General features: G+C 28.1%; 3 protein-coding genes across 5 annotated transcripts in view; 2 read left to right on the top strand and 1 right to left on the bottom strand.

The window, feature by feature from the left end:
• LOC130667868 (broad-complex core protein) overlaps positions 1–11,599 on the top strand; it is a 60,207-nt gene extending 48,608 nt beyond the window's left edge. For 2 of the 3 annotated variants that reach the window (XM_057469758.1, XM_057469756.1), the window contains exon 7: positions 431–569. Coding sequence is in view for 1 of the 3 variants with exons in the window: in XM_057469753.1 (XP_057325736.1) it covers positions 431–786 (356 nt within the window). In the remaining 2 variants the exon portion in view is untranslated. Of the gene's footprint in view, positions 1–430 lie in introns of all 3 variants that reach the window. The other variant, XM_057469753.1, reaches the window with a different exon arrangement.
• A 3,482-nt stretch (positions 11,600–15,081) lies between these two features.
• On the bottom strand, positions 15,082–21,484 carry LOC130667360 (transcription initiation factor TFIID subunit 4-like). The gene is made up of 4 exons (XM_057468873.1): positions 19,984–21,484; positions 19,027–19,923; positions 15,585–15,619; positions 15,082–15,459 (listed from the first exon to the last, which is right to left on the bottom strand). Exons 1-4 carry the CDS (start codon positions 21,482–21,484, stop codon positions 15,082–15,084), a joined length of 2,811 nt encoding a protein of 936 aa, XP_057324856.1.
• A 3,337-nt stretch (positions 21,485–24,821) lies between these two features.
• On the top strand, positions 24,822–27,595 carry LOC130667865 (transcription initiation factor TFIID subunit 4-like). Its single transcript, XM_057469744.1, has one exon. The coding sequence runs from the start codon at positions 24,998–25,000 to the stop codon at positions 27,518–27,520; it is 2,523 nt and encodes an 840-aa protein (XP_057325727.1). The 5' UTR covers positions 24,822–24,997; the 3' UTR covers positions 27,521–27,595.
• The last annotated feature ends 389 nt before the right edge of the window (positions 27,596–27,984 follow it).

Genomic DNA, 27,984 nt, shown 5'->3' with positions numbered 1-27,984 from the left:
ATTTAAAATTCAGTCAATTTTCTATTGACGTCATCCCAAATCCAATTCAAAGACTTAATAAATTAATTTTATAATTGGTTCTGATTTACTAGATGAAAAGTTGAAGTATTTTCATGATGAAAGTCATATTTGTGTTACGTTTATACGTTTATACCTTAAATTTGAGTTTCGTCATGAAATTCAGATCTAAATTCATTATCAACGAAAATTTTTTTTACACGGGCTGCCTAAAATTTTTGTCTTCAATTTCTAAAAACAATTAATCCAGATTTTTTATAAATAAATTTCATATTGACAATAAAATTCATTCATTTTTGTACGGCTTCAAAAATAAAATAAAATAAAATTTTTCAAATTTCGATACTTAAAAAAAAAGTCGAATAGAAAATAAAAAAAAGGCCATTAATTAAAATGGTAATATAATTTACAGGTACGGGCAATGGGATGCATCCAGCGTCGACGCTTCCCACAAATATATACTCTATGCCACTGCCAACAGGGGGAGGCATAAATGAGCCACAGGAATGCCCCTACTGCCGCCGTACCTTTTCCTGCTATTACTCGTTAAAACGTCACTTTCAGGATAAACATGAGCAATCAGATGTTTTGTACGTGTGTGAGTTTTGTAACCGTCGTTATCGGACTAAAAATTCGTTGACGACGCACAAAAGTCTTCAGCACCGTGGCTCAAGCGGGATGTTAAAGAGGCTGCTGAAGACATCCGCCATGAAGAGTGTATTGGCAGCGCAACATCACCCACCGATCCAGCAACAATTGCCCCAATGAAAGTGGTGGTCCGTTCGCCAGCGTTCTCCAGATTATTTTGATGACACCAGTGATAATTTTCTTACTTCTAATCATAACAATAATAATAATAATCATCATCACCAAGAAGAAGGAGAACAACAACAATATCAAGCAAATTATCAGCGTCATCATTGGCCATGGGGAGAACGCAATCGGACAGAAATATCATTAGATCGTAAAACGTAGAATACAGGATCCACCAATCACCTCTCGTTGTAATATTTAAATTTATTTTTTGTGATCTCGGACTCGTCTTGCGGTTGATCGTCGCTTTTAAGACAATCAATTTAATGAGTCGTTGTGTTTTATTAATATTTCTTTTTTTTTTTTGTTTATTTTTTTTTTATTATTCAAGACAGTATTTTTTATTATTATTATAATATATAAAAATACTGTCTAGGGTAATTTATCTTCAGAAGAAGAGAATGATAGAATGAATACTACGTAATTGGCTCTTACGTATCGCCTCGCTTTCAAATTAAATTAAAAGTATATGTTTTTTTTTTTTTTTTTTAATTCGTAATTATTATTAATTATTTTATTTAATATTGTTTGATTTTTTAACACATTCGTCAAGACTGCGTTTAATCCAAAGAATGACGACGAATTGACTGAGAAAATTAAAAACAAATTCTTAACGTAATTAAGCTTAACCAAACAAATTTTATTGAAACGATCGGAAAAAAAGGTATAAATTAAAAAAATTTTTATTTAAATAAATAACATTCCAGTCATTATTTAGAGGCAAAATTTTATTTAAATTGTTTATTATTTAGTTTGAATTATTATTTTTAAATATTTAACGGACTGAGTATTGTTGCCGATCCGCAACAATCGGATTAGATTTTTAAATGTATAAAATATGAAGGAGGAAAATTATTAAATTTTATTTTACGTCAACTAAAAACTAAATTTATAATCTAGTGAAGGTTATTATTAATTAATTAATTCTTTTCTTTTATTATTATTATTATTTTTTTTTCTTTTATTTTTCTTTAATTTTAACGAAAAGCGGCGAATCTAAAACGTAAACTCGACGTGATTAAACGTTGCGCGCGTAAGACATAGAAAAAGCAGGATATTGAGATAACGGCGTGATAATTATAAATATATGCATTTATATCTATACGTACATATATGTATGTGTATATATATTTATATATATTGACGTCTCAATCCGCAATTACGAGAGATAGAGACTAGTTAATAAAATAAAGTGGCTCGTTTTAATTGCTAATTTTTTCATCGCACGTTTATTTACTATTTTATTGTTCATTTATATATATATATATATATATACATATATATTATCACTATTATTTCTATTATTATTATCATCATTATTTTTATTATCCCTATTGCTATTATTATTACTACGATAATTATCTGTACAATAATAAAAATGAACGTGCGATTGATGTGAAACATAAATATATATAGATATATTATTATTATTATTATTATATATTTAAATTAAGTAAAGACAAATTTAAGGATAGCCAGTTAACTGTCTTAGGCCTAAGTGGAATTAAATTACGAAATCTATGTGCTCAAATTCCATAAAGTCTTATACAAAATAAAGTTAATAAATAAAAGTTAAAATAAAGACTACAGTGGCAAGAGATAGATAAAACATTTTTAAGGACTATGGACTAAAATGTATACAAATACATATAAATATATTTAAAATATATATTGCAGAAAAGTCCATCATACATAAAATAATAAAATAAAAATCAGACTATATTTTTAACTCTACAAAGTAATATTTTGAACTGTGTACATATATACATACTTACATATATATTCATTACATATTATTATATATTATATAAATATATATTACATTGGTACAATATTAATAACAATAATATTTCTATCTTTGAATTTTCTCAAGGTATAAAGTTAAATAAAGATAAATTGTATGCAATCAAAGTATGACATCAGGACATTACAATATATTTTATTTCATTATTCTCCTTATGACAGGGATAAATTAAATTTATATTATTAGTTTATATTTTTGTTGGTGAGATTTTTTATCGACCGAGTTATCTGATGTCGTACTTTCGATATTTAAATAGCCAAGAAAAATACGGTATTACTTGTTTGATATATATTTTTAATTATTTTCTTTCTTGGTTTAAAAATTTACTTTTCAAATTATAGACTGTAAAGAATCGGGGATGGATTCGAGTATTATTTAGATCCAAATTCACTCCGTCACTCATAATTTCGGGGCTTTTACAAAAAATCACTCCGCATACGGAGTAAGTAGAGAGTTTTTTTTTCAGGAGTGATTTGAATTTTATTTTAATCCACATTCACTTTGATTCGAAATTTTTACATTAAAATAAACTCTCTTTCGGAGTAAATTTCAATCCGCTCCGTATTTACTCTGCATTCACTCTGGATTTAATCCGCATTCACTCCTCAAATTTTTTACAGTGTATATATTTATTGATTTGGGAATAAAAATTTTATAAGATAAATTTAGTGAGGTACATTGTGAAAAATTGGGAGTGATTACGGATTTTATTTGAATCCGAATTCACTCGGAGCTTTGGAATTTAAAAAAAAATCACTTCGCATACGGAGTAAATACCCGTGTTAAGAAATTGTTAAAAAAAGATTAAAAAAGTGTTGACTAATCTAAACTTCCAAACGTGACACAACGACGAACTTTTTTTAAACGTTCTTTAAATTTTTGAAAATTCAAGGGAAAAATCAGTAAATGTCCTAATACTATCAAGACAAAATAAGACGAAAAATGGTCAGAAATAGTTCGAAATCCGTTTTTTCTGAACGTATTTTGCACTGAAAAATGTTAATTTGTAGTATGGTCAATTTTTTTTTTCCGTGCATTTTTAGAAGTTTGAAAATCGTTTTAAAAAAATTCGTCATTGTAAGTTTTAAAGTGTAGAATAGTCAGCACTTTTTTAACCTTTTTTCAACAATTTTTTTACACGGGTAGGGAGATTTAATATTAAAATAAACTCCCCTTGGAGTAAATTTCACTCCAAGGGGATAAATAGTCATCCGCTCTGTATTCACTCCGAATTTAATCCGCGTTCACTACGAAAATTTTTTACAGTCCACATAAATACTAGTCCTTGGACTTCTAAATAAATATGATTATTATTATCTAAAATAAAGATCAAACAAGTAATTAACTGTGGTATTTTCTTGCAATAATAAGTACTCAAGTACTTGGTACAAGAGATAAATAGATAAAACAAAATTCTAAGAGTTGTTTAAATAATAACGTTCGTAACATATTCAGGTTTTAAACTCAGTGATAAAACACTTAAATAAAAAAATAAAAAAAAAAAACAATAAAGTTGTTTTATCAAATATGTAAACGCCATTATCATTAATAATGAGCAAGTACAAATAATTAATAAAGAGCAGCTACAACTATATTAGACTCGGTAGTTGAATGAGAAAAAAAATTGTGTGAATTTTAAATATTTAAAAATTTTAAATATTAATGTAAAAAAAAAAAATGATTTTAGACATATCGATCACCAAGTATACCATTAAAAAAAAAAAAAAAAAAAAAAAAAAAGAATTATACGATTTTAGATAATAAGTAAATCCCGTATAAGGGAGTTTAAAATTTGTGTCAAATTTGTTTAGAGTCGATAAAAAAAAATTTTTCTCTGTTCACGTGGCGTAGATTTACAACACGATGTGGATAATTATAATTTATTTGAAAAACGATAAATTTAAATTATCGATTAAGCCAAAATTGTGTGAAATTATATTATGCCAAATTAATTTTTTTGAATAAGACTTAATTATAAGCTCGTCAACGGAAATTATCCTAGTCATTTTTAGACCCTTCTATGTTGCTGTGATAAAAGAAGGCGAGTAAAGATATAAAAATAACGAGCTAATAAAAATTTAATTTAAAATAAACATTCGATATAAATTATTCCACATCGTGATAGTCAACGTCACCTCGACAAACGGGAAAATGAGAATATTAATAATAATAATGAACAAAGGACAAATTGATTATGATATCGGAAAGTTCTGTGATGTTTTTCAGTTGGTATACTAAACGAAAAAGATTAAAAAAAATAATTAAAAATAATGGAATTAGCAAAAGTTATACGGATTCGAATTTATCTTCAATGTTGTGAAATTAGTAATCGAGACAAAGTATAAATTTCGTAATGATTTGATTTCTAAATAAAATTAAAATATTGACATAGTGAAACGTCTGCTTGATCGGCAAATTTAACATCGATAATAATTATTGATATATACATATACATTATACATATATATGAACTAAAATATACAATCTATTTAACTTATTATTCACTACGATAGTAAAGATATAGTGTCATTGACTTGTGTAGAAAAATTAAAGATAATTATTGATTGTAATACGATCGAATTATCAGAATCTTGTGCGCGTAAAACGAAAATTATTAATCGCTAATTAGCGGGCTCAAAATTTTTAATTGGATGCCAAAATAAACATCGCATATTAAATATTTTTATTTATCATATTATTGTTCTTGATCATTGAAAATGATTTTATTGTTAAAAAAATTTGCATTTTATTCGAAATCTTTTTTGAATTTTTTTCAAAAGCTAAAATACTTTTAAAGTTTGAACTTTTTTCGATAATTATTATTAGTGATGTAAAAATATTTCTGCGATAAAAATTGTTTAGGTTTAAAATTTACTTTTATCAAAATTCGTTATTTTTTATAAAAAGGAAAAAATTTAGATGATAATTTATTTTAAAAATGCAGACACTTCACTGGTGTTCAAAATTAATTTTTAAAAAATTAAGTAACATTAATGTGCCAACACATTGAAGATTATCGTAAACTATTAAAAAAATTAAGTAATGTCTTCTTTGATAACCGTAATTACTGTAGCATTAATTATTTTAAAAAATAATGTCACTTATTAAAAACGATCCTTTCTACCTGCACAATTTTTTTGTCTTTCAAGCTGCGAGAAAAGCTGAAAGAAAAGTTTACGTTAAGAAATAAATATTTTTAAATATTAATTTCCATTCTTTCGTATACATATATTATATAAATATATAGATATATATTTAATAATGTATATATTAAATAGGAAAAGTAATGATAAATAAAAATATAAAACTTTTATAATAGATAACAGAATCGTTAACACAAAACGTGTCCGTATTTCAGTTTTAAACTCACGGGAATTTATTTTTCGATGCCACTTGTAGGAATAAGTTTTTAAATATTCATTTAAATTATTTTTAATTCCGCCTTTTATGTTAAATTATGGTTCTTATTTTAAAATAATTTATTTAGATGAAAATGAAATATCGGCAGACGTATCTGGAATTAAATTGACCGGAAATCAGGGATAATATTTTGGTAAAAAAAAAAAAATATTATCTTTAAAAAATGAATATTCGTTAAAATTAATTAATTGTCAAATTTTCTTCCAAATTAGTGATTAAATGTAATTTATCAATTAATTAATTAATTAATTAATAAGTAAAATTTTTTGAATATATAAGTATGTGTTAAAAATATTCCACTTCCGGCAATTTTTCTTCCACTGTGATGAGCGGTTTTTGATTATCAAAGCTTATTAAATGTGACTGTTTATTTACATTAATAATTAACAAGGAATGATTAATGAACTAAAGTTATTAATTATTTAGTTGCTCGTTAATTAGAGCCGGTAAAGAGCCATGCTCAATTTTTTAAAATTTTGTTATAGCGCTGTGACGAAATAAATTTGTTATTTTGTTACGTAAATTTATTTTTTAACAAAAAGGCTGATTTTTATAATTTAACAATAAATAAAATGATATCAGTTTAATTAAATAAACAATTAGACAAATTGAGAAAAAAAAAATTATAAGAATATAAAATAAAAAATATCGAATTTATTTTTAACTTGTTTCCATTTTCGTTTTTTTTCTCGCGAATTAGATGAAAAAAAAACTTATTATTATTATAACTATTTATATATAAATAATATTATATATAATAATTGCGACTGATTAGACTGCGACAATTGGCTTGAATATATTTTTTTTTATTTTTTTTTCTTCATTATCTTGTGATATTGTTTTACCAAAGAAACATTGCGAAATCGTTTTTAAGTCGTAGACCGCAAAAATAAAAAAAAATTAAAATTAACACCAATGATTTTTTATGGCTAAATTATTAAATTTTGTTTAATTATCTAAACAAAAATTGTAAATTTTCATCAAGAATTATAATCTTTTAAAATTATCTAAAATTTCTGAAATAAAAATGAAAAACGAAACAAGCTAATACAAAAATAACAACAACGAACAGCAAAAAAAATAGTAATGGCAGATTTTATCCATCATATTCTTTAGTTTATTTACTAAAGAGTATATCCTACACAGAAAAAAATAATTTCTGGGCGCGATAATTTTTTTTTATTATAAATTGAACACGAAAATTTTCTTGGGACGATAAAAAATTTATTGACCCAAAATGATACTGGTTAGCCGACGACTAATAATTTTTGAAGTTTTTTAGAAATGACAAATTATAAAAAAAAAAATATTTGAAAAAATTACACATATAGTTTTTAAACTTTTCTACAAGTGCATATTTTTAGTTTTTTTTTTTTTCATAATTAATTTGCTAAAAAAAAAATCCAAAAATTGTTAATTGTCTTTTGACTTTGACACTGAAATTAGCCGACGTCCAATAATTTTTGGATTTTTTGAAAAACGATAAATTATGAAAAAAAAAATATTTAAAAAAATTGCACTTGTAGTCTTTTAAGTTTTCTACATGTGCATATTTTTAATTTTTTTTTTCTTCAAATTTAATTGTTGAAAAAAAATCAAAAAATTTTTAAATGTCTGTTAACTTCAGGATCATGACCCAACAAATTTTTTCTTGCTCTGAGAAAATTCATTTTCGCCGTAAGAAAATTTCGATTTTCAATTCACAATGAAAAAAATTTATTGAGCTGGGAAAAAATTTTCTTGGGACGAGTAAAAATTTTTTATGTCAAGAAATTCCTTTTTTTTGTGTCAAAAATAACAAAAAAAAAACATACTCCAAAATTATAATAAAAAGTAAAAAAATTGATGAGAATTGAAAAGAATGATGAAATTTTCGAACATAGGAGAAAGACTACTTAGATTTTATTTTTTATTATGTCTTCAAAAAGACTTTAAATATTAATATTTATATTGTGCCATAACTATTATTAATAAACCTTAAGTATAAATTAATTGTTAAATTAAAAACAAAAATAATTAAAAAAAAAAATCCTTAAATTTATCTGAAACGGGGAAATTGCAAACAAAATTATTACTATCTATTTAATCGTTGCGAATCATTAAAAAAATATGGGGTAGCGTTCGTCGCAATTGTAAAGAAATAAAGTAATAAATAATCATGTACTTTGTATGCATATATGATTATTTATAGACAATTATTTCAACATTATTTATTATTATTTTAATTGTTTTTCATTACGTCTGCTTTCAATGATCGTCATAAGCCTATGCCTCATTATTGCGAATGCAAAATAATGATTTTATTTGGTTATCGTTAAATGTAAGCGCCAAAGTTTGACTTTGTACAGAAACAATTTTAAATAACTATAAGTTTATAAATTAAAATTGTTTAGACTTTGGTTTAAATTTAAAAATTTCTGGGTTGAGAAAAAAAATGAATGAAGAAATTGATTGTAATTTACTCAAAAAATACAAACGCTATTTTACACAGCAAGTTTTGAAATTTAAAGAAAAAAAAATGATAAATTTATCAACGCTCGATGCCTCGATGTATATTTAGTAATTAATTTAATGTGCAATGTAAAATTAAATTTAAAAAATTCGAGACTTGAGAGCGTATTGCACGCTCTAATAAATTAATTTATTAATTTATAAAACTGATATAAGAATTGTGGGACGATAATAAGAAGTGTGTGGATGTGAATGTGATAACAATCGATGGAAAAAAAAATCACTAGACAACTTGACAAATGGCGAAGCTGTTAAAATAACGTAATAGACAAACATTGTCGCACATTTTTTATTTCTCTTTATTTTTATCTACTCGAGTGTCCTAAATCAACATCTATATTCAAAGTTTTTCTCCTTTGTTCATTTCACAATTACAATTGTAATAAAAAAATTACGCTTTGAAACTTTAAAATTGAGCATTCAAATATTTGGTTTTGCTTTTAAACAGCTTGATTACATTTTAATATTTATCTGAGCGATCAATTTATATCTAAAAATATTAAATTACATCAACGAAAGATATAAAATTTCAAAGCGCGAATTTTTTAAAAATTTAAATTGCAGAATTTCTTTTTTTTACATAATCAAGTATTGCATAATTTTGTACTTTGTTATGTATTTTATTTTTGCAATTTTTATCCTTATGCTCATTGTTTTATTTTAATTATTATTAATTAATTAATTATTATTATTACTACTATTATAATTATTATATTAAACACTTAAATAATATAAGCATTTTGTACATGTATGGCATCACATATTTACTAGCAGTGGACACTGATAAAGTTGACGATTGTATTTTTTAATTCATGAAATAACTCATTGAATACACATATATATTTATATATATATCCATATTACAATGAATTTTTTTTCTATAGCATACATGTGTATTTATAATACATTCATACGGGCACAGGTATCTTAAGAATGTATTATAGTTATGCAATTGAATAATAAATAACTAGATAATTTTTATTTTAAACGAGGGCAATTCAATGTACGTTAGTTCATTAATCTACGATGCAAGTAACGTAAAGTTTTTGTACTACGTTATTTATATATATAATATATATTATTATTATTATTATAAAAATAATAATTCTTAAGGTACTCCACTAGTTTTTTTGTCTCGCTATTGCGTCCGTTGTCGAAGTGATTGTTAAAATGTTTATGAGGACTTGACAAATGCTTATAATTATTATCAGCGTATTAATATGTTATATTATTATTGCTATCAATATTATTATTATTATTATTATTATTATTATTATTATTATTATTATATTATATTATATTATATCATTATTATTTTATTATATTATATTATTACTATTAATTATTAATTATATGACAGTTATTGAAGTTTATGTTGGTTTTATAAATTTCTTTACCGTGAAATTCATATCATATAATTAATAAAATAATTAGTTAATAAAAATTATTTTATTTTATTGTATTTTATTTTTATTATTATTTTCTCACTATAAAATTCGTAAAATGTTGCAATGGTTATGAAGAATTTTTTTTTTTGCCCAGATAATAAAATATTAAGGCCATTCACAGACAGTCTTCTCTCTTTTGAAAATTTTCAATTCAACTGTCATAAGTGTAGAAAAATTTTATCAATCAATTGAGAAAAAATTGAAGCATCAATTGAAAAGAGGACAATGTTGCTGAGGTATAGATTTTTTTTAAATTACAGTTGATATCGATTGGAAGTTAAACGAAATTTGGAAAATAAATTTCAGTAAAGTCTTTATGTCAATTTTAAAATTCGAATTTTCAAGTTTCCTAGGCCGAAATTCATTTATCAAATTTTGTTGCTCCTAATTAATAACGAATGCAAATAATTTTTTTAAAATTATATAGGGTAGAAGTACCATTTGTGGCCTCTGCTCCATTTTTGAACATTAAATCCTTTATTTTAATTTATGAATACGTATCTAAGAAAAAATCCATTGTAATAGTGTGATAATAGTATCTGCAAATACATTTAAAAATTAGTGGTGCAAAATTTTTTATATTACGGGGAAAATCTTGGTCTTATGAAAAAAGTTTTCAAACAAAAGTTCTAGAAAATTTAATTTTCTAAAAAAAATGTCTCTTATAATTTTCTCTTAGAATTAATACGAAAGCCGTAATTTCAAAATTAAGATTTTCATAATTAAAAAAATTTTGAATCATTCATTATGAATCTTAATTTTTGAATTACGGTGAAAATATTGATCGTATAAGAAAATCATAAGAGACATTTTTTTAATAAAATTAAATTTCCTACAACTTTTGTTCTAAAACTTTTTCACTAAGACCGATATTTTCCCCGTAATATCAAAAATTTGAACTATCTATTTCAAAAATAAGGCAAAAATCTTGTCCCTAGTCATTGGGTATTTTACAAATTATTTTATTAAAATTTCTAAAAGGCCAAGACTGGCCTTAAAACCGCCAAAACGGGACTTCTTCCCTATCTCATGGAAATTACAACGATGACCTTTTTTCGACTAACGTTTTAATTTTTTTTTTTTCAATTCATTCATAAAATTTTAATACTGTCTAAGAATGCCCTTCATTAAAAAAAAATTTATATAAAAGACAGAACATGGTTACAAAATTAAAAAACTGATCTAAAAAAAATATCAATTTTTTTTACTATCGCTTACTATTTTTAAAAAGTAAATACCGATTAATTAACATTAATAATTAATTAAAATAGAAGATGATTAAATTCGTCCATGCAGTTTTCGTGATAAATAACTTAAAGAAAATAGTTTTACTGAGGATTGGTATTTAAAATATAAAAAGAGTAAGCGATAAATGAACTTTTTTTTTTTTTAATGACTAATTTTGAAGTAAAATAAATTATTTTGCATTTGAAAGTACTGGTGGGAATGTAATGATAAAACAATAAATTGAATTAAATTACAAATGAAGTGCATAGATGAAAGATGAATAATGAAGGTTGAATAAATATATATATATCGATGATAAAGAGAGACAGAAAGTGAGAATAAATGAGAGAGTGAGAGAGAGATAAAAAATGAGTGAGAATAATGATCTTTCGTACATAGTATGGCCCGTTTAAATTGTAAAGTAACAAAGTGCAACATGCTGCCTTGCTAAACAATACAAGTACAAAACGAATACAAATACATTAATAAAGAAAAAACATAATTAATAAAAATAAATAATAATGATGATGATTAATAAAACAAGTAATAAAACATGTCTTTTACTAAGTGAAAATAAAATTTTCTGGTTGTTATTACTTTCGATACTAAATAAAATATTCGAAAATTAAATCTTTAATGATAAATTATCCGAAAGTTATGTCACTATATATTTAACAGTGATGTTTCTTAATAAAATACCTCAAATGTCGTAGCCTCAAACATCAATTTAATAAATTAATCGATTAATTATCATTTTAAATGGTAGATTTTTTTATTTTATTATTCTTTTTTAAAATTTTTTTTTTTGTAACGAAAAATTTAAAATATCAAATGTCCAGACTATTGAGTATGCAAGTCAGGTGCCTTTATATTTGTTTGAAACAAACACTGCCGATAAAAAATTGATGATTTTAAAATAATAATAAAGTATTTTAAATAAAATGTTTAGTATGGATGAATAAATTTAAATAGCAGTGTGTAGATTTATTAAAAAATATGATTTTTGAGGTACGACAGTAACAGATTCTCATTTGTTAAGCTACAATAGTTGTACTTACTACTTACATCTTGTACATTATTTAATATTAATTAAAATAAAGATAGTCTACAATAAAAAAATTAAAGAAAAAAAATAAAAAAAAATATTGAAGCCGGGAGATAAATTTGTTAGGACAAAGCCTATCAAATCGTGTAATTAGCAGATTCAATTATACTTTGAATGCTGCCTTTTAACTAAAAAAAATTATATATATATATCTACTATCATATCATATTTTGTCAGAATTTATTAACAAGAAAAATCTTCATACTCTATATTGTTTTGTTATTATTATTATCGTGTAATATAATTACTGTATTTTTAATGGAAATAATTGATTATTTTTAAAATAAATAAAAATTGTAAGCACGAGACAGCTGATAGTTTTGTGTGATTTTAGAAAAAAACAAACAAACAATATATCAATTACTGTTCTTAAATGATAATAATAATATTAAATAATAAAAAGTTATTTTTTGTACTAATAGAATTTTTTGTAAGCTCGCGCGTAATGTAATACGCTTGTGTTTATTTATCAGTATGTAATCATTTTATTTTTATTTTTTATTCTACTTTTGAAATAATTATTTTTACTGATCGTTATTATTAATAAGCATTCCACAGTAAAAGAAAAAAAAAAGAATAACTGGTGAATTTAAAAATACGGAAGATAAAAGAGATTGTAAATTGAGAGATTTAAAATCATCATGTGTGTGTAAATGATAATTAAGAGAAATAAAAATAATAATAATAATAAAAATAAATTACGCAAGAAATAAGTGCGTGGTAAAAATGAGGGTATAAGAGAAATGTTCTCAAAAAGCGCATATCTAGGCTATAATAATAAATATATATAGATATATAAATATAGATATATTATACAATCTTATATATTAATAATATATATAATATATATAAATATATATATTATATACATAACGAATTAATGAAATATTAATAATAAGTGTTTATTCGCATTTTTAACACGATAAGGATTTATTATTATAAAAAAAATAAAAAAATAAAAAAAATTCATTAATAGTTGTTGGTGTAATATTATGAAATAAATCTTTAATAATAGAAAAAATATATAAATTTTATTATTTATTAACTGTATTTATTATTATTAATATCAATTATTATTCATCATTATTACGCTGTAAGAAATTTGAAGAGTGAACGTGGAGTAAATCCTGAGTGAATTCGAAACGGATGACTATTTATTTATTTCATCCCCTCGGAGTGAAATTTATTTATTTATTTAACGCATTTCTACAATTTTCAAATAAAACATACACGTTGAAAAAAAAATGGTAATACTTCCTACACGAAAAAAAAAAAGTACTGGCTACTCTCTGGGATAGTACTGAGTACTTTCTGTAAAAAAAAATTTCAGACAGTACTGTATGCTATCTAGACTATATCCACTACTATCTAGACTACACGGAAAAAAATTGACTTTAAAAATTAGTGTTTGAAATTATAACCCGGAACCCGGGTATCAATATGGGGAATTTTAACATTCCAAATAATAAATTTTATCATACGTGTCGTCAATTTTCTAAGTATCAGTTACGATTTTCGAAGTACAAAGAGTAATTTTTCTTGCATAGACAATTAATTTTCATGCTTATCCTGTAATTATTCACGTTTTAATCATAAATAAAAAATTACTATTTAGAATGATAGTATTTACTGATCACTATCATTTTTTTACTTGTCGTTCTTAATTTGTATAGTTCATTTTTTTCCGTGTATATCCACTACTGCCCGGAATAGTATCCAGAGAGTAGTGGATACAGTCTAGATGGCATACAGTACTGTCTGAAACGTTTTTTTTTTACAGAAAGTATTGAGTACTATCCCAAAGAGTTGCCACTACTATATTGTCTTTCCCGTGCACCTTAACGAATTAACTATTCCCATCCTTACATTTTAATGATTCTCATTCTGTTATGTTAACTAATTGCCTATTGGAGATGGTAAGCATTTTTTCCGTGATAATAATCATTACTGTCTTACAAGGCAAAATTAGAAAGTTTTTCAAACATAAGAAACATTACTATCTAGATGGTAACTATTACTATCGGCAATAGTAATTATTACTATACGAGAAACAAATAGATAACACAACAGCATGGTAATGATTATCACATACAGATGGTAATTATTCCGTATTACAAGATGGTGATAGCTGGCATTTTTTTTTCAGCGTGTATAGATGCTTTGGCTGGTTTTCAATATTTAAGCAGTAAAAGAAAATTACAATTTGAATTTTTCAACATATTTCTAAATTTTAACAATTATTCAGTAGATCTGTAACTAAAGGTTTAAAACAAGCAAGAGTACCACCAAAGTAATTTGAGTTTCTTCTAGAAATTCATTTTTAAAAGAGGTTTATTTTAAGGGTGGGCAGTACCAACCGAATTTTCAAATTTTACTTTTCTAATTGCGTCTCGAATAATTATGTCACTCGAATGATGAAAACTACTCGGAAAAATTTGTCTTACTCATTTTTTTGAAAGCTGCAAAAAAATTGCTGTAATTAATAAATTAAAAGAAAAGTAAAATTCAAAAATTCGGTTAGTACGGTCCACCCTTAATACTAAAACTCTGAATCGGAGAGAATGCAGATTTCAGTAAAATCTGGATCACTCCGAAACCACTCAGCAGAAAAAAGAAACTCCCTATTTACTCCGTATGCAGAATAATTTTTTTTCAAAAGTTCCGGAACTTTGAGTAAGTGAGTGAATTAGGATTTGAATAAAATCCGTAATTACTCCATATTCACTCCCAATTTTTTACAGTGTATTGTTTCGTTCAAACAGCATACGCGTTTGTAAATTAACTGTCGATATATTTTTAAGCAACTGATGAGCTGGTAACTTTGGAATGTAAGTCGCTACGGGAAGTTCATTAGCGTTTACTTTTAATGGTTTTATCTGACGTGAATAAGTCGAAGTAGAATTTGATAGTAATTTATTCCGAGGAACAAATTTAATATTTCCTGTTTCATCGGATGAATCCTGTAGCTTTCGATCCGAAGGTTTTATTAAAACAGTATCTGGATTAAAAGTATCATCTTGATTTATTTTCACTTTATTTGTTGGCTCCAAAGGATTTATATTTTTTATTGATGCATTCAATTTAGCGTTTGATTGCTGCAATTGATGATTACTCTAAAAAGTTTAAATAATATTAATTAGTTTTACTTTTTCAGTTACTGATAGTTGCGGAAGAAGAAGTGATAGCTTTTTATTTTAAGAAATAATTTAAAAATAAGATGCAATTTAATTATGCGTACGGAATTTATTGGAAACTCCGTCGCAAAGACATCATCTGTTGCAATTAATCCAATTAGTGAGTACATCACTAACGATACAAAGGATAATTTTTTTTTATCACAAGGACAGAAAATCTTTCTTCGTATAAATGTCATTATCAGTCGAGTAAAAAAATCTACATGCTCGACTCAATTTCCTTGATTATATCTCTTCCAGATTTTTTATACCTGCATTAATAATATATCATTTTTATTAATTTTTAATCAATAATCATCAAATACCACTTGAAATAATTGAATCATCTTTTTAAAAAATCTACATATTTATTGTAGTAAAATAAAAAAAATAGAAAATTTGATTACCGGCTGATGCAATATTGGTAATGTAAAGTAATGAAACATCTGTTGGATGAAAAGGTCCCACGGTTATTTTAATGTTTCAAAAAAATATGTATATATTTGAAAAGACATTATTTTATGCAGGCGAACTATAGATTCTTATTATTGATTCAATAGTGCACTTAAAGTAACACAATATTCGATTTATTTTTATTTATAATTAAATTATTTCAAGTGAAAGAAAATTTTATTATCTAACTTGAAAGCAGCGAATTTATTATTGATTTAAATATTGCACCTTGAACTTATACATTATTTACTAGCGTGTACTCATAATAATTTATCGTGATTTTATGAAAGTTGTAGTTAAAAAAAAAAATATTGATTCAAGACCAAAGCTCATAGATTGATGTACGTAAAAAATTTTCGATTTAAATAAATAAATAAAAACTACTTCATAAGTTCAGAGTAATTAAAAATTAAAAGCTAATTGGAAATATTTATTTTTAGATAATTGATTTTTTTTATTACTATTTAAAAATATATTTCATAAAAATATTGTAAGATAATCGAGCAACCAGGAGAAAAAGACTGAGTTTTTTTTTTAGAAACTACACCCTTGTTAAATAAAAGTATTAAAAATTATTTCACATGTTAAACGCCCACAAGAGATAGTATTAAAAAGGATTTGAAGAATTAGAAAGTATTCAAAACGATTAAAAATCAAATCCTTTTTAATACTTTTGAATCCTTTTGTTTAATAAGGGCAGTATCTTTGGATCTTTGTTCAGCACAGAAGTGATGCCAAGGATAAAAGAGTTATACAGTTTTAAGGTAGATGTTTCGTGATATGTCTCATTCAGAAGTAATTTAGGTGAAAATTTCGTCTGAGCCTATACCAATCGATTTGATTCACACCGAAATGTTTCCGTACGTTGTAAACAATACCATCAAACAATGCATATTTACTGCGCCTAAGCGGATATATTTTGCTATTAGTGATGTGAAATGACGTTCATTTTTAACTTTGGTCAAATCACGAGCAATTTACGAGCAAATGCCAATTTTTTTTTGGTCAGTCACAAAAATTCATGAGCATTTTTTTTTCTTTTTACGAAAATTTCTCTCTCAAGAAAAAAACAAACCAACCTATTTCATATGCAATCTAAATATCTTAAATATTCAAAACAAAGATTATCTAAAAATTCTGACGGTAGTAAACAAATTTGGCTTGCTCAACTACTTAGATGCACTGAGAGAACAAATTATTTGAGCCAAATGAGATTTGTTTCAGGCAAATAGATCCCTAATTTGAATTGACCTAATCAGAATCTATTTGAGACAAAGATATGGTTCATTTAAATAAAATAATGATTTGTTTAAGGTTAACAAATCTGTATTTGGATGGTAGCACTGTAGCGCCACCAGCCGTAGTGAAATTTTTTTCAACCAAGATTTGTAAACTATAAACAAATATATATTTGAAAGAAATGAATGATTTTGTTCAGTCAAATAAATCTATTCAGTTGGCTCAAATAAATTGTTCTCTCAGTCTAGAAAATGACCGTCAAAAACTTTTAGGTAATTTTTTTGTCAAGTTTTTAGACTTCAGACTCCGGTAAAATTTGTTAGCTGAAATTGATTTTACAGATTAATTGTTAAAAACGATTACTATATCTATCAATACAAACACAAAATTTAACTAAAAATTGTGACGGTAATAAACAAATCTGGCTTGTTCAACTACTTAGATGGAGCCGAAGTTAAAAACCGTATAAAAAAGTATAGTACATTACACACTGAAGGAGAAAAGTAGAACATTCTAACCCTCGTGTAATTGCCTACCCGAGCCACAGGTGTGTATACGACTTTTCACCAGATGTACATCTGAAAATTTTAATTTTTGGCTCTGTTTGTGGGAAGAATGGCTAATTTGTATTCTTTGTTTTCTTGTAAAAAAAATGAACGGCTTTCTTCCTTTATTATGAATAGCAATCAGCATATTTTGTCACCATATAGGCAGCAGGTTAATGTCAATTTACGGTCACAACCTGACGGCGAGATGACAGAAAAATTTTGAGGCGCAAGTTAAATCACAGCAACTTGAACTAACTTCTGGACGGACATCAGAGCGGCTTGTACTGGCATGGATGTGAATGTATGGAGGCGAAAGGTCGGAAAAAGCGATCACGCCAGTATATTCAGATCGTAATTGATTATTTTTTATTTTGAGAAACAAACTCTGGATTGATTATTCGATTGGATGTGGATGAAGATGTGTCTTTCGGAAGCAAATTTGTGTCAGAGTTTTTTCGGTTTTGGTCTGACGCTCGCTGACTTTTCGACCTCAGGGATTTCGTTTTCGAAATTTATGCAGAAATTTTTCAGTAGGTTCTATACATTTATAACTTATTTAATTAATTAATATTATTTTTATGATTAAATGGGAATATTCTTATAATTTATAATTTTATTCTAATTCAGGATAAGGATTTTGGTGGAAAGTGGAAATTTAGAAAAAATTTTATTTATGATTAATTTTTTTTATTTAATATAAAATATAATTTGGCGAACTCACAATTAATTATTAGATTTATGAATTTCTATTCATCGACAAAAACAATTTAAAAAACAAATAAAAAATTTGTGTACATACATTTATGCTCCGATTAGGACTTTATCCCATCGAAAAAAATTTTTAAGATACATCATTACTTACATCTGAAAAAACTAACTCTTTTACAAATTATCTATTATTAATATATGCAAGGCCCCTATATAATATTTTATTTTCAATTTACTTGTCAAAATGTTGTCCATAAAAAATTTCGTTGATATTAACAAGTAAAAAATTACAATTTATTATTTAAAAATTGAAAAAAATTTCGGCCATATAAATATGAAAAAAAAAATCGAGAGAGAAATTTGAATTTTTAAATTCTATAAATACAGTTTTTTTCTAAATATATTTAATTAATTGAAAATAAATTACTAAAAAAAATGCGAGTGTAAAATAATTAAATTACTACCAAATTAAATTTCAAAAATATATACATATATAAATTAAAAAAAATTAAACTGCCGTTTCATTATTACATCAAATATGATTTATACAGAAATGTACTTCTGCATGTTGATTGTTCTTCCTGAAGAACAAATAGTAAATCTTTCATAGAAATCTTTTTAATCCTTGGCCTGAAAGGTTGTCTGGATAACCCAGAAGCTGCAGAACTAGTCATGCCTATATCAAGTTTCGGCTTCTTTCTTGGAGCCAACGCTTGCAATGCTGTCAAATCAGCGTCGCGTTGTCGTATTTTTTCCATCTCAGCTTTTTGTATCTCTTTAGCCTTCTCCTTTAACTTTATCTGCTCCTCATCCTTCGACCTGCTCTTACTCGCCTGCAAAAGCTCTGCAAGCTCTTCGGCTTCTCGTTTCTGACACGCCGCTTTGTCCACTTCTTCAAGGAATCGCAGCTGAGATCTAACATCTTGGGTCACTTGGTACCGCGGATCATTTCTGTTAAAATCCAGCCGATGTTCGCTAATGACAGACATTTTTTCAACTAGACCCCTAAGTCTCTGTTCAGTCGCATGTGATACTAGAGCAAGAACATCTGGCTCAGCTCCTTCGAGTCCATGCTTCAGTAACATTTGTTTAATTTTATTTTGTAAACTTGTCACATTGAGAAATAATTTTTCTTCACATGATCGTACTTCCGTGCCAACTTTATCTGCTGAACTGAGAATCGCTTTAGATTCTTCAGCTATATCAATTCCTCCCATAGTCATGACATCATTGAGTTCTTCTTCATTTGTTTCAAATGATGAAACAGGTTTGTTTTCTTTCGCACCAATTGCAGTATTTATTTTTTTGTTATCTTCTGAAACTTTATTAACATTTGAAAAAGTAGGTGTTGATGATTGCTGGATCATTGGGCTAAAAATAGTTGGTATCTGCTGGATATTTGAAATGGTCGTCAGTGGTGAATAGTGACCAATTGTCTTATTAATTTTTCTATCAACTACTGGAGTAAGTTTTAAATTATTACCAGTGCGAACTAATTTTTTTGTAGGTCGTATACGTTTAGATGAAGATTGATAAGTTTTAACTTGAGTAGTCACTGGAGCCATTGCTACCGTTGTAGGAGATATCATAAAACTTGCCGAAGACATGGTAACAGTTGTTTGAGGCTTCGCTACAGTCGTTGAAGACATCACCAATGTTGTTGGAGACGTTGCAGCAATTGCTGGATACATTATTACACGTCCTGAAGACAATGCAACAGTTGTTTGCGGCTTTGCCTCAGCCGCCGGAGGCATCACCAGAGTTGTTGGAGGCATCGCCACAGTCGCTGGAGGCATCACTACAAATTCTGAAGGCAGCATTGGTCTTGCTTGAGGAATTGTCATAGTTACCGGAGAACTTTCAGATCTTAATGGTGGCAGTTGACTTGTAAGATTATCTGATACTGGAATCTTACCATTTGGTTTAATTAAACTCTGCTGTTTAGCACTCGTTGGTGCCAATCGGAGAGGCGTAAGAGCTATTCTTGGTGGAGGTCTGATGCCGTCGATAGTAATCTGTTGGAGATACAGAGACGTTCTCAATTGTGGCAGGCTTTTAGTCAGAAAATCAACAAGCCGTGGCTGCCGGTCAGATTTCAACATCTTCTCAAGCCTATCAACAAATTGCGTGGGTTGTATTTTAGCATCAACAATGTCTTGGATTAATCTCGTTAAATTACTTTTAACATTTCTGGAATTTCCTTGCTGAATCGTGCTTGACATAACTAACAAGTTGTTAAAAAAACCACAGCACTTTTTAGCCATTTTGTTCATCATTGCATTCTGTTGATCGGATTTAAGTGTTGCTGATATCTCTGGAGTTGTTTGACTTAAACTTATTGGAAGGACTCCAGTTTTAGTCAAACTGGGTACTGCTGGATTAGCACTTCCTGAAACTGGTGATGCTACACTATAAACTACTGAAGTTGGTGTAGTTGAAGCAATTGTCTTGGTTGCACTTGGTCCTGCTTGAGCAATTTGAGAAACTGTTTGAGTGCCGGCTTCTGGAACTCTGATTTTTATCAACTGATAGCCATGTTCAGTTTTCATGTATACATTATTATTCGGTAACTCTAAATTTTGAGTTTTCTTGTATTTTTTCTTCGGTAATTTTGGACGAATATTTTGAACATCGTTTATCGGTATGTTCAATTGTCCAAGTTGTGGGCTCGTCGACTGATCATCAGAAATTGTCAATTCGATTGGTTTATTATTGTTGTTGTTGTTGTGGTAGTCATTATTATTGTTATCACCAATAAAGTTAAAAGTATTTACTTGCCCAGTTGAACTATTATCGACAATTATGTTTTCAGTATTTGCTTGAGTACTGGTGAGCTGATAAGCTTGCTGATGTTGCCCAGCATCTGAATCAATCACTGGAAGGTTATTACCAATAATTGATATTTGTACGCACTGCCGATGCTGGCTCATCATAACCGTAGACCCATCAATGCTGTTGGGAATTGTACTTGCATTTGGAATACCCACACGTGGCTGATAATTATTGTCTTGAGGCATTATTGGTTGGTTTTGTAAGCAAAACGATTGCATTATGAACTCGTGTAAAAATTAATAATAAAATAAACTGAGACCAACTTTATTTAATAAAACTTGTTAATTTTTATCAGTGGGAATGCTAATATAACTATTTATACTTCAAGTACTTCTAAAGTAAGTAAATATTTACGGATATGAGAGGATAAATTTAGACACAGTCGGTGTTCACACAAGCGTGGTCAACTTAAAAATGATCCGGAATTGGAGAGTAGGAAGTTGTGCTACTGACGCTGTGTGGTGGAAGTTGTGCTAATGAAGTTGTGTGGTGGGAGTTCCGGTCCCTTAAAATGTGCCCTCATCCCCACTCTGTCGATTTTTAGGTAATGTTCCATCTAAGTAATTGAGCAAGCCAGATTTATTTATTACCGTCATAATTTTTAGTTAAATTTTGCGTTTGTATTGATAGATATAGTAATTGTTCTTAACAATTAATCTGTAAAATCAATTTCAGCAAACAAATTTCACCGGAGTCTCAAGTCTAAAAACTCGACCGAAAAATTTTTAGGTAAATTCTTTGGTCAAGTTTTTAATAACTCTGCAGGAATCGCCATTAAATTCAAAAAATTACCGGCGGTCATTTTTTTTAGTAGACCAATTGACGAGCACATGCTTTGCCGCAAAATCATATTCTTTCAAGTGTCTAGATGACACTAGAATTTTTTCAAATTTTTTAATTAATATTTAATTGCATAAAAAAATGATTTAACAACTACGCTAACTAGAGCGACGGAGCGTACATGCCTCATCTGCCGCGCGAAAACCGATTCTCAACGTTAAATAAAAATTATAAATATTGGAGCTACAATCCGGGGATTCAAGAACTTTTTTACTCAAATTTTCTGCTCTTTCAGAAACTTTTTTAATATTTGAGCTATCCCTTATACTTTTTGAGATTTTGCCGAAAAGCTAGACGGCTAATTTTTTTAATGGTTTTTTGCTAACAACAAAGGTAATTTTGTTTTGCGAAAAAAATCCAAAAAACACTTTTTTCTGGACGGCATTTTTGATCGTTTAGGCCATCAACAATATTTTTAGGAGACTTGCTACTATTTTTCGAAGATTTTCATCTTCTCGACTAGACTATTATGAGTAATGATCTTATCAGAACATTTTTAGGTAATCTGTCCTTTAATATAATCCCATTTGTCATTAACATTAAATATAAAAATACTCATTAGAGTCTAAACTATGAAGATAATAGACTGGGAATTTGCCCCAGGTGTTATGCGTAGGGCTAGAAATGTGGAATTATAATAATTTTTTTTTAATTTGATGATAAAAATATGAAAAAATCACTTTTTCAAAATTTTGGGCTTGTCCATTTTGCCCCAAATGTCATGCGTAGGGGTAAAAATGCGCAAACATATCGGATTTATAGTAATTAGTCGAAAAAAAAAAAATTTTTTTTTTGGTCAAAATTTCAGGGGGGCCGCTCTGCCCCACCCTCCCCTATTTTTTTTATATTACCATACCTATATCTTTTTTATATTTTAAATATAAAAAACATATTTTTTTTGTATATTTTTATATATTCTAGGATATATTTTTAATATATTTAAAATATATAAAATCAATACAAAAATCGGCTACAAGTTAGCTATTTAAAATATATTTTTCATAGAACGATTTTTAATTGTTTTTCTCGAAATATAATTACATATAAAGAAAATCTGTCTATCGGTAGACCTTGCGGGCCAGCCCTAAAACTTCCGATATACTTCCCGAGCTGTGAATACTCGAAGAGCTCGAAAACAGCGGGAAGGTTTAGGGCTGGCCCGCAAGGTCTACCGATAGACAGATTTTCTTTATATGTAATTATATTTCGAGAAAAACAATTAAAAATCGTTCTATGAAAAATATATTTTAAATAGCTAACTTGTAGCCGATTTTTGTATTGATTTTATATATTTTAAATATATTAAAAATATATCCTAGAATATATAAAAATATACAAAAAAAATATGTTTTTTATATTTAAAATATAAAAAAGATATAGGTATGGTAATATAAAAAAAATAGGGGAGGGTGGGGCAGAGCGGCCCCCCTGAAATTTTGACCAAAAAAAAAATTTTTTTTTTTTCGACTAATTACTATAAATCCGATATGTTTGCGCATTTTTACCCCTACGCATGACATTTGGGGCAAAATGGACAAGCCCAAAATTTTGAAAAAGTGATTTTTTCATATTTTTATCATCAAATTAAAAAAAAATTATTATAATTCCACATTTCTAGCCCTACGCATAACACCTGGGGCAAATTCCCAGTCTATTATCTTCATAGTTTAGACTCTAATGAGTATTTTTATATTTAATGTTAATGACAAATGGGATTATATTAAAGGACAGATTACCTAAAAATGTTCTGATAAGATCATTACTCATAATAGTCTAGTCGAGAAGATGAAAATCTTCGAAAAATAGTAGCAAGTCTCCTAAAAATATTGTTGATGGCCTAAACGATCAAAAATGCCGTCCAGAAAAAAGTGTTTTTTGGATTTTTTTCGCAAAACAAAATTACCTTTGTTGTTAGCAAAAAACCATTAAAAAAATTAGCCGTCTAGCTTTTCGGCAAAATCTCAAAAAGTATAAGGGATAGCTCAAATATTAAAAAAGTTTCTGAAAGAGCAGAAAATTTGAGTAAAAAAGTTCTTGAATCCCCGGATTGTAGCTCCAATATTTATAATTTTTATTTAACGTTGAGAATCGGTTTTCGCGCGGCAGATGAGGCATGTACGCTCCGTCGCTCTAGTTAGCGTAGTTGTTAAATCATTTTTTTATGCAATTAAATATTAATTAAAAAATTTGAAAAAATTCTAGTGTCATCTAGACACTTGAAAGAATATGATTTTGCGGCAAAGCATGTGCTCGTCAATTGGTCTACTAAAAAAAATGACCGCCGGTAATTTTTTGAATTTAATGGCGATTCCTGCAGAGTTATTAAAAACTTGACCAAAGAATTTACCTAAAAATTTTTCGGTCGAGTTTTTAGACTTGAGACTCCGGTGAAATTTGTTTGCTGAAATTGATTTTACAGATTAATTGTTAAGAACAATTACTATATCTATCAATACAAACGCAAAATTTAACTAAAAATTATGACGGTAATAAATAAATCTGGCTTGCTCAATTACTTAGATGGAACATTACCTAAAAATCGACAGAGTGGGGATGAGGGCACATTTTAAGGGACCGGAACTCCCACCACACAACTTCATTAGCACAACTTCCACCACACAGCGTCAGTAGCACAACTTCCTACTCTCCAATTCCGGATCATTTTTAAGTTGACCACGCTTGTGTGAACACCGACTGTGTCTAAATTTATCCTCTCATATCCGTAAATATTTACTTACTTTAGAAGTACTTGAAGTATAAATAGTTATATTAGCATTCCCACTGATAAAAATTAACAAGTTTTATTAAATAAAGTTGGTCTCAGTTTATTTTATTATTAATTTTTACACGAGTTCATAATGCAATCGTTTTGCTTACAAAACCAACCAATAATGCCTCAAGACAATAATTATCAGCCACGTGTGGGTATTCCAAATGCAAGTACAATTCCCAACAGCATTGATGGGTCTACGGTTATGATGAGCCAGCATCGGCAGTGCGTACAAATATCAATTATTGGTAATAACCTTCCAGTGATTGATTCAGATGCTGGGCAACATCAGCAAGCTTATCAGCTCACCAGTACTCAAGCAAATACTGAAAACATAATTGTCGATAATAGTTCAACTGGGCAAGTAAATACTTTTAACTTTATTGGTGATAACAATAATAATGACTACCACAACAACAACAACAATAATAAACCAATCGAATTGACAATTTCTGATGATCAGTCGACGAGCCCACAACTTGGACAATTGAACATACCGATAAACGATGTTCAAAATATTCGTCCAAAATTACCGAAGAAAAAATACAAGAAAACTCAAAATTTAGAGTTACCGAATAATAATGTATACATGAAAACTGAACATGGCTATCAGTTGATAAAAATCAGAGTTCCAGAAGCCGGCACTCAAACAGTTTCTCAAATTGCTCAAGCAGGACCAAGTGCAACCAAGACAATTGCTTCAACTACACCAACTTCAGTAGTTTATAGTGTAGCATCACCAGTTTCAGGAAGTGCTAATCCAGCAGTACCCAGTTTGACTAAAACTGGAGTCCTTCCAATAAGTTTAAGTCAAACAACTCCAGAGATATCAGCAACACTTAAATCCGATCAACAGAATGCAATGATGAACAAAATGGCTAAAAAGTGCTGTGGTTTTTTTAACAACTTGTTAGTTATGTCAAGCACGATTCAGCAAGGAAATTCCAGAAATGTTAAAAGTAATTTAACGAGATTAATCCAAGACATTGTTGATGCTAAAATACAACCCACGCAATTTGTTGATAGGCTTGAGAAGATGTTGAAATCTGACCGGCAGCCACGGCTTGTTGATTTTCTGACTAAAAGCCTGCCACAATTGAGAACGTCTCTGTATCTCCAACAGATTACTATCGACGGCATCAGACCTCCACCAAGAATAGCTCTTACGCCTCTCCGATTGGCACCAACGAGTGCTAAACAGCAGAGTTTAATTAAACCAAATGGTAAGATTCCAGTATCAGATAATCTTACAAGTCAACTGCCACCATTAAGATCTGAAAGTTCTCCGGTAACTATGACAATTCCTCAAGCAAGACCAATGCTGCCTTCAGAATTTGTAGTGATGCCTCCAGCGACTGTGGCGATGCCTCCAACAACTCTGGTGATGCCTCCGGCGGCTGAGGCGAAGCCGCAAACAACTGTTGCATTGTCTTCAGGACGTGTAATAATGTATCCAGCAATTGCTGCAACGTCTCCAACAACATTGGTGATGTCTTCAACGACTGTAGCGAAGCCTCAAACAACTGTTACCATGTCTTCGGCAAGTTTTATGATATCTCCTACAACGGTAGCAATGGCACCAGTGACTACTCAAGTTAAAACTTATCAATCTTCATCTAAACGTATACGACCTACAAAAAAATTAGTTCGCACTGGTAATAATTTAAAACTTACTCCAGTAGTTGATAGAAAAATTAATAAGACAATTGGTCACTATTCACCACTGACGACCATTTCAAATATCCAGCAGATACCAACTATTTTTAGCCCAATGATCCAGCAATCATCAACACCTACTTTTTCAAATGTTAATAAAGTTTCAGAAGATAACAAAAAAATAAATACTGCAATTGGTGCGAAAGAAAACAAACCTGTTTCATCACTTGAAACAAATGAAGAAGAACTCAATGATGTCATGACTATGGGAGGAATTGATATAGCTGAAGAATCTAAAGCGATTCTCAGTTCAGCAGATAAAGTTGGCACGGAAGTACGATCATGTAAAGAAAAATTATTTCTCAATGTGACAAGTTTACAAAATAAAATTAAACAAATGTTACTGAAGCATGGACTCGAAGGAGCTGAGCCAGATGTTCTTGCTCTAGTATCACATGCGACTGAACAGAGACTTAGGGGTCTAGTTGAAAAAATGTCTGTCATTAGCGAACATCGGCTGGATTTTAACAGAAATGATCCGCGGTACCAAGTGACCCAAGATGTTAGATCTCAGCTGCGATTCCTTGAAGAAGTGGACAAAGCGGCGTGTCAGAAACGAGAAGCCGAAGAGCTTGCAGAGCTTTTGCAGGCGAGTAAGAGCAGGTCGAAGGATGAGGAGCAGATAAAGTTAAAGGAGAAGGCTAAAGAGATACAAAAAGCTGAGATGGAAAAAATACGACAACGCGACGCTGATTTGACAGCATTGCAAGCGTTGGCTCCAAGAAAGAAGCCGAAACTTGATATAGGCATGACTAGTTCTGCAGCTTCTGGGTTATCCAGACAACCTTTCAGGCCAAGGATTAAAAAAATTTCTATGAAAGATTTACTATTTGTTCTTCAGGAAGAACAATCAACATGCAGAAGTACATTTCTGTATAAATCATATTTGATGTAATAATGAAACGGCAGTTTAATTTTTTTTAATTTATATATGTATATATTTTTGAAATTTAATTTGGTAGTAATTTAATTATTTTACACTCGCATTTTTTTTAGTAATTTATTTTCAATTAATTAAATATATTTAGAAAAAAACTGTATTTGTAGAATTTAAAAATTCAAATTTCTCTCTCGATTTTTTTTTTCATATTTATATGGCCGAAATTTTTTTCAACTTTTAAATAATAAATTGTAATTTTTTACTTGTAAATATTAACAAAATTTTTTATAGACAACATTTTGACAAGTAAATTGAAAGTAAAATATTATATAGGGGCCTTGCATATATTAATAATAGATAATTTGTAAAAGAGTTAGTTTTTTCAGATGTAAGTAATGATGTATCTTAAAAATTTTTTTCGATGGGATAAAGTCCTAATCGGAGCATAAATGTATGTACACAAATTTTTTATTTGTTTT

The sequence above is a fragment of the Microplitis mediator genome, chromosome 5 (genome assembly GCF_029852145.1).
Source record: "Microplitis mediator isolate UGA2020A chromosome 5, iyMicMedi2.1, whole genome shotgun sequence".
Taxonomy (NCBI): Eukaryota; Metazoa; Arthropoda; class Insecta; order Hymenoptera; family Braconidae; genus Microplitis; species Microplitis mediator.
Note: the sequence above shows the minus strand (reverse complement) of the source record. Positions and strands in the feature narration are given on the sequence as shown.

Coding starts and splice junctions, on each gene's coding strand:
- LOC130667360 (XM_057468873.1), bottom strand. CDS start 21,484: ATGCCTCAAGACAATAATTATCAGCCACGTGTGGGTATTCCAAATGCA. Junction 19,924..19,983: donor TTATCAATCTTCATCTAAAC/GTATACGACCTA, acceptor TTACTCCAGTAG/TTGATAGAAAAATTAATAAG. Junction 15,460..15,584: donor CGGAGTTTCCAATAAATTCC/GTACGCATAATT, acceptor TAAACTTTTTAG/AGTAATCATCAATTGCAGCA.
- LOC130667865 (XM_057469744.1), top strand. CDS start 24,998: ATGCAATCGTTTTGCTTACAAAACCAACCAATAATGCCTCAAGACAAT.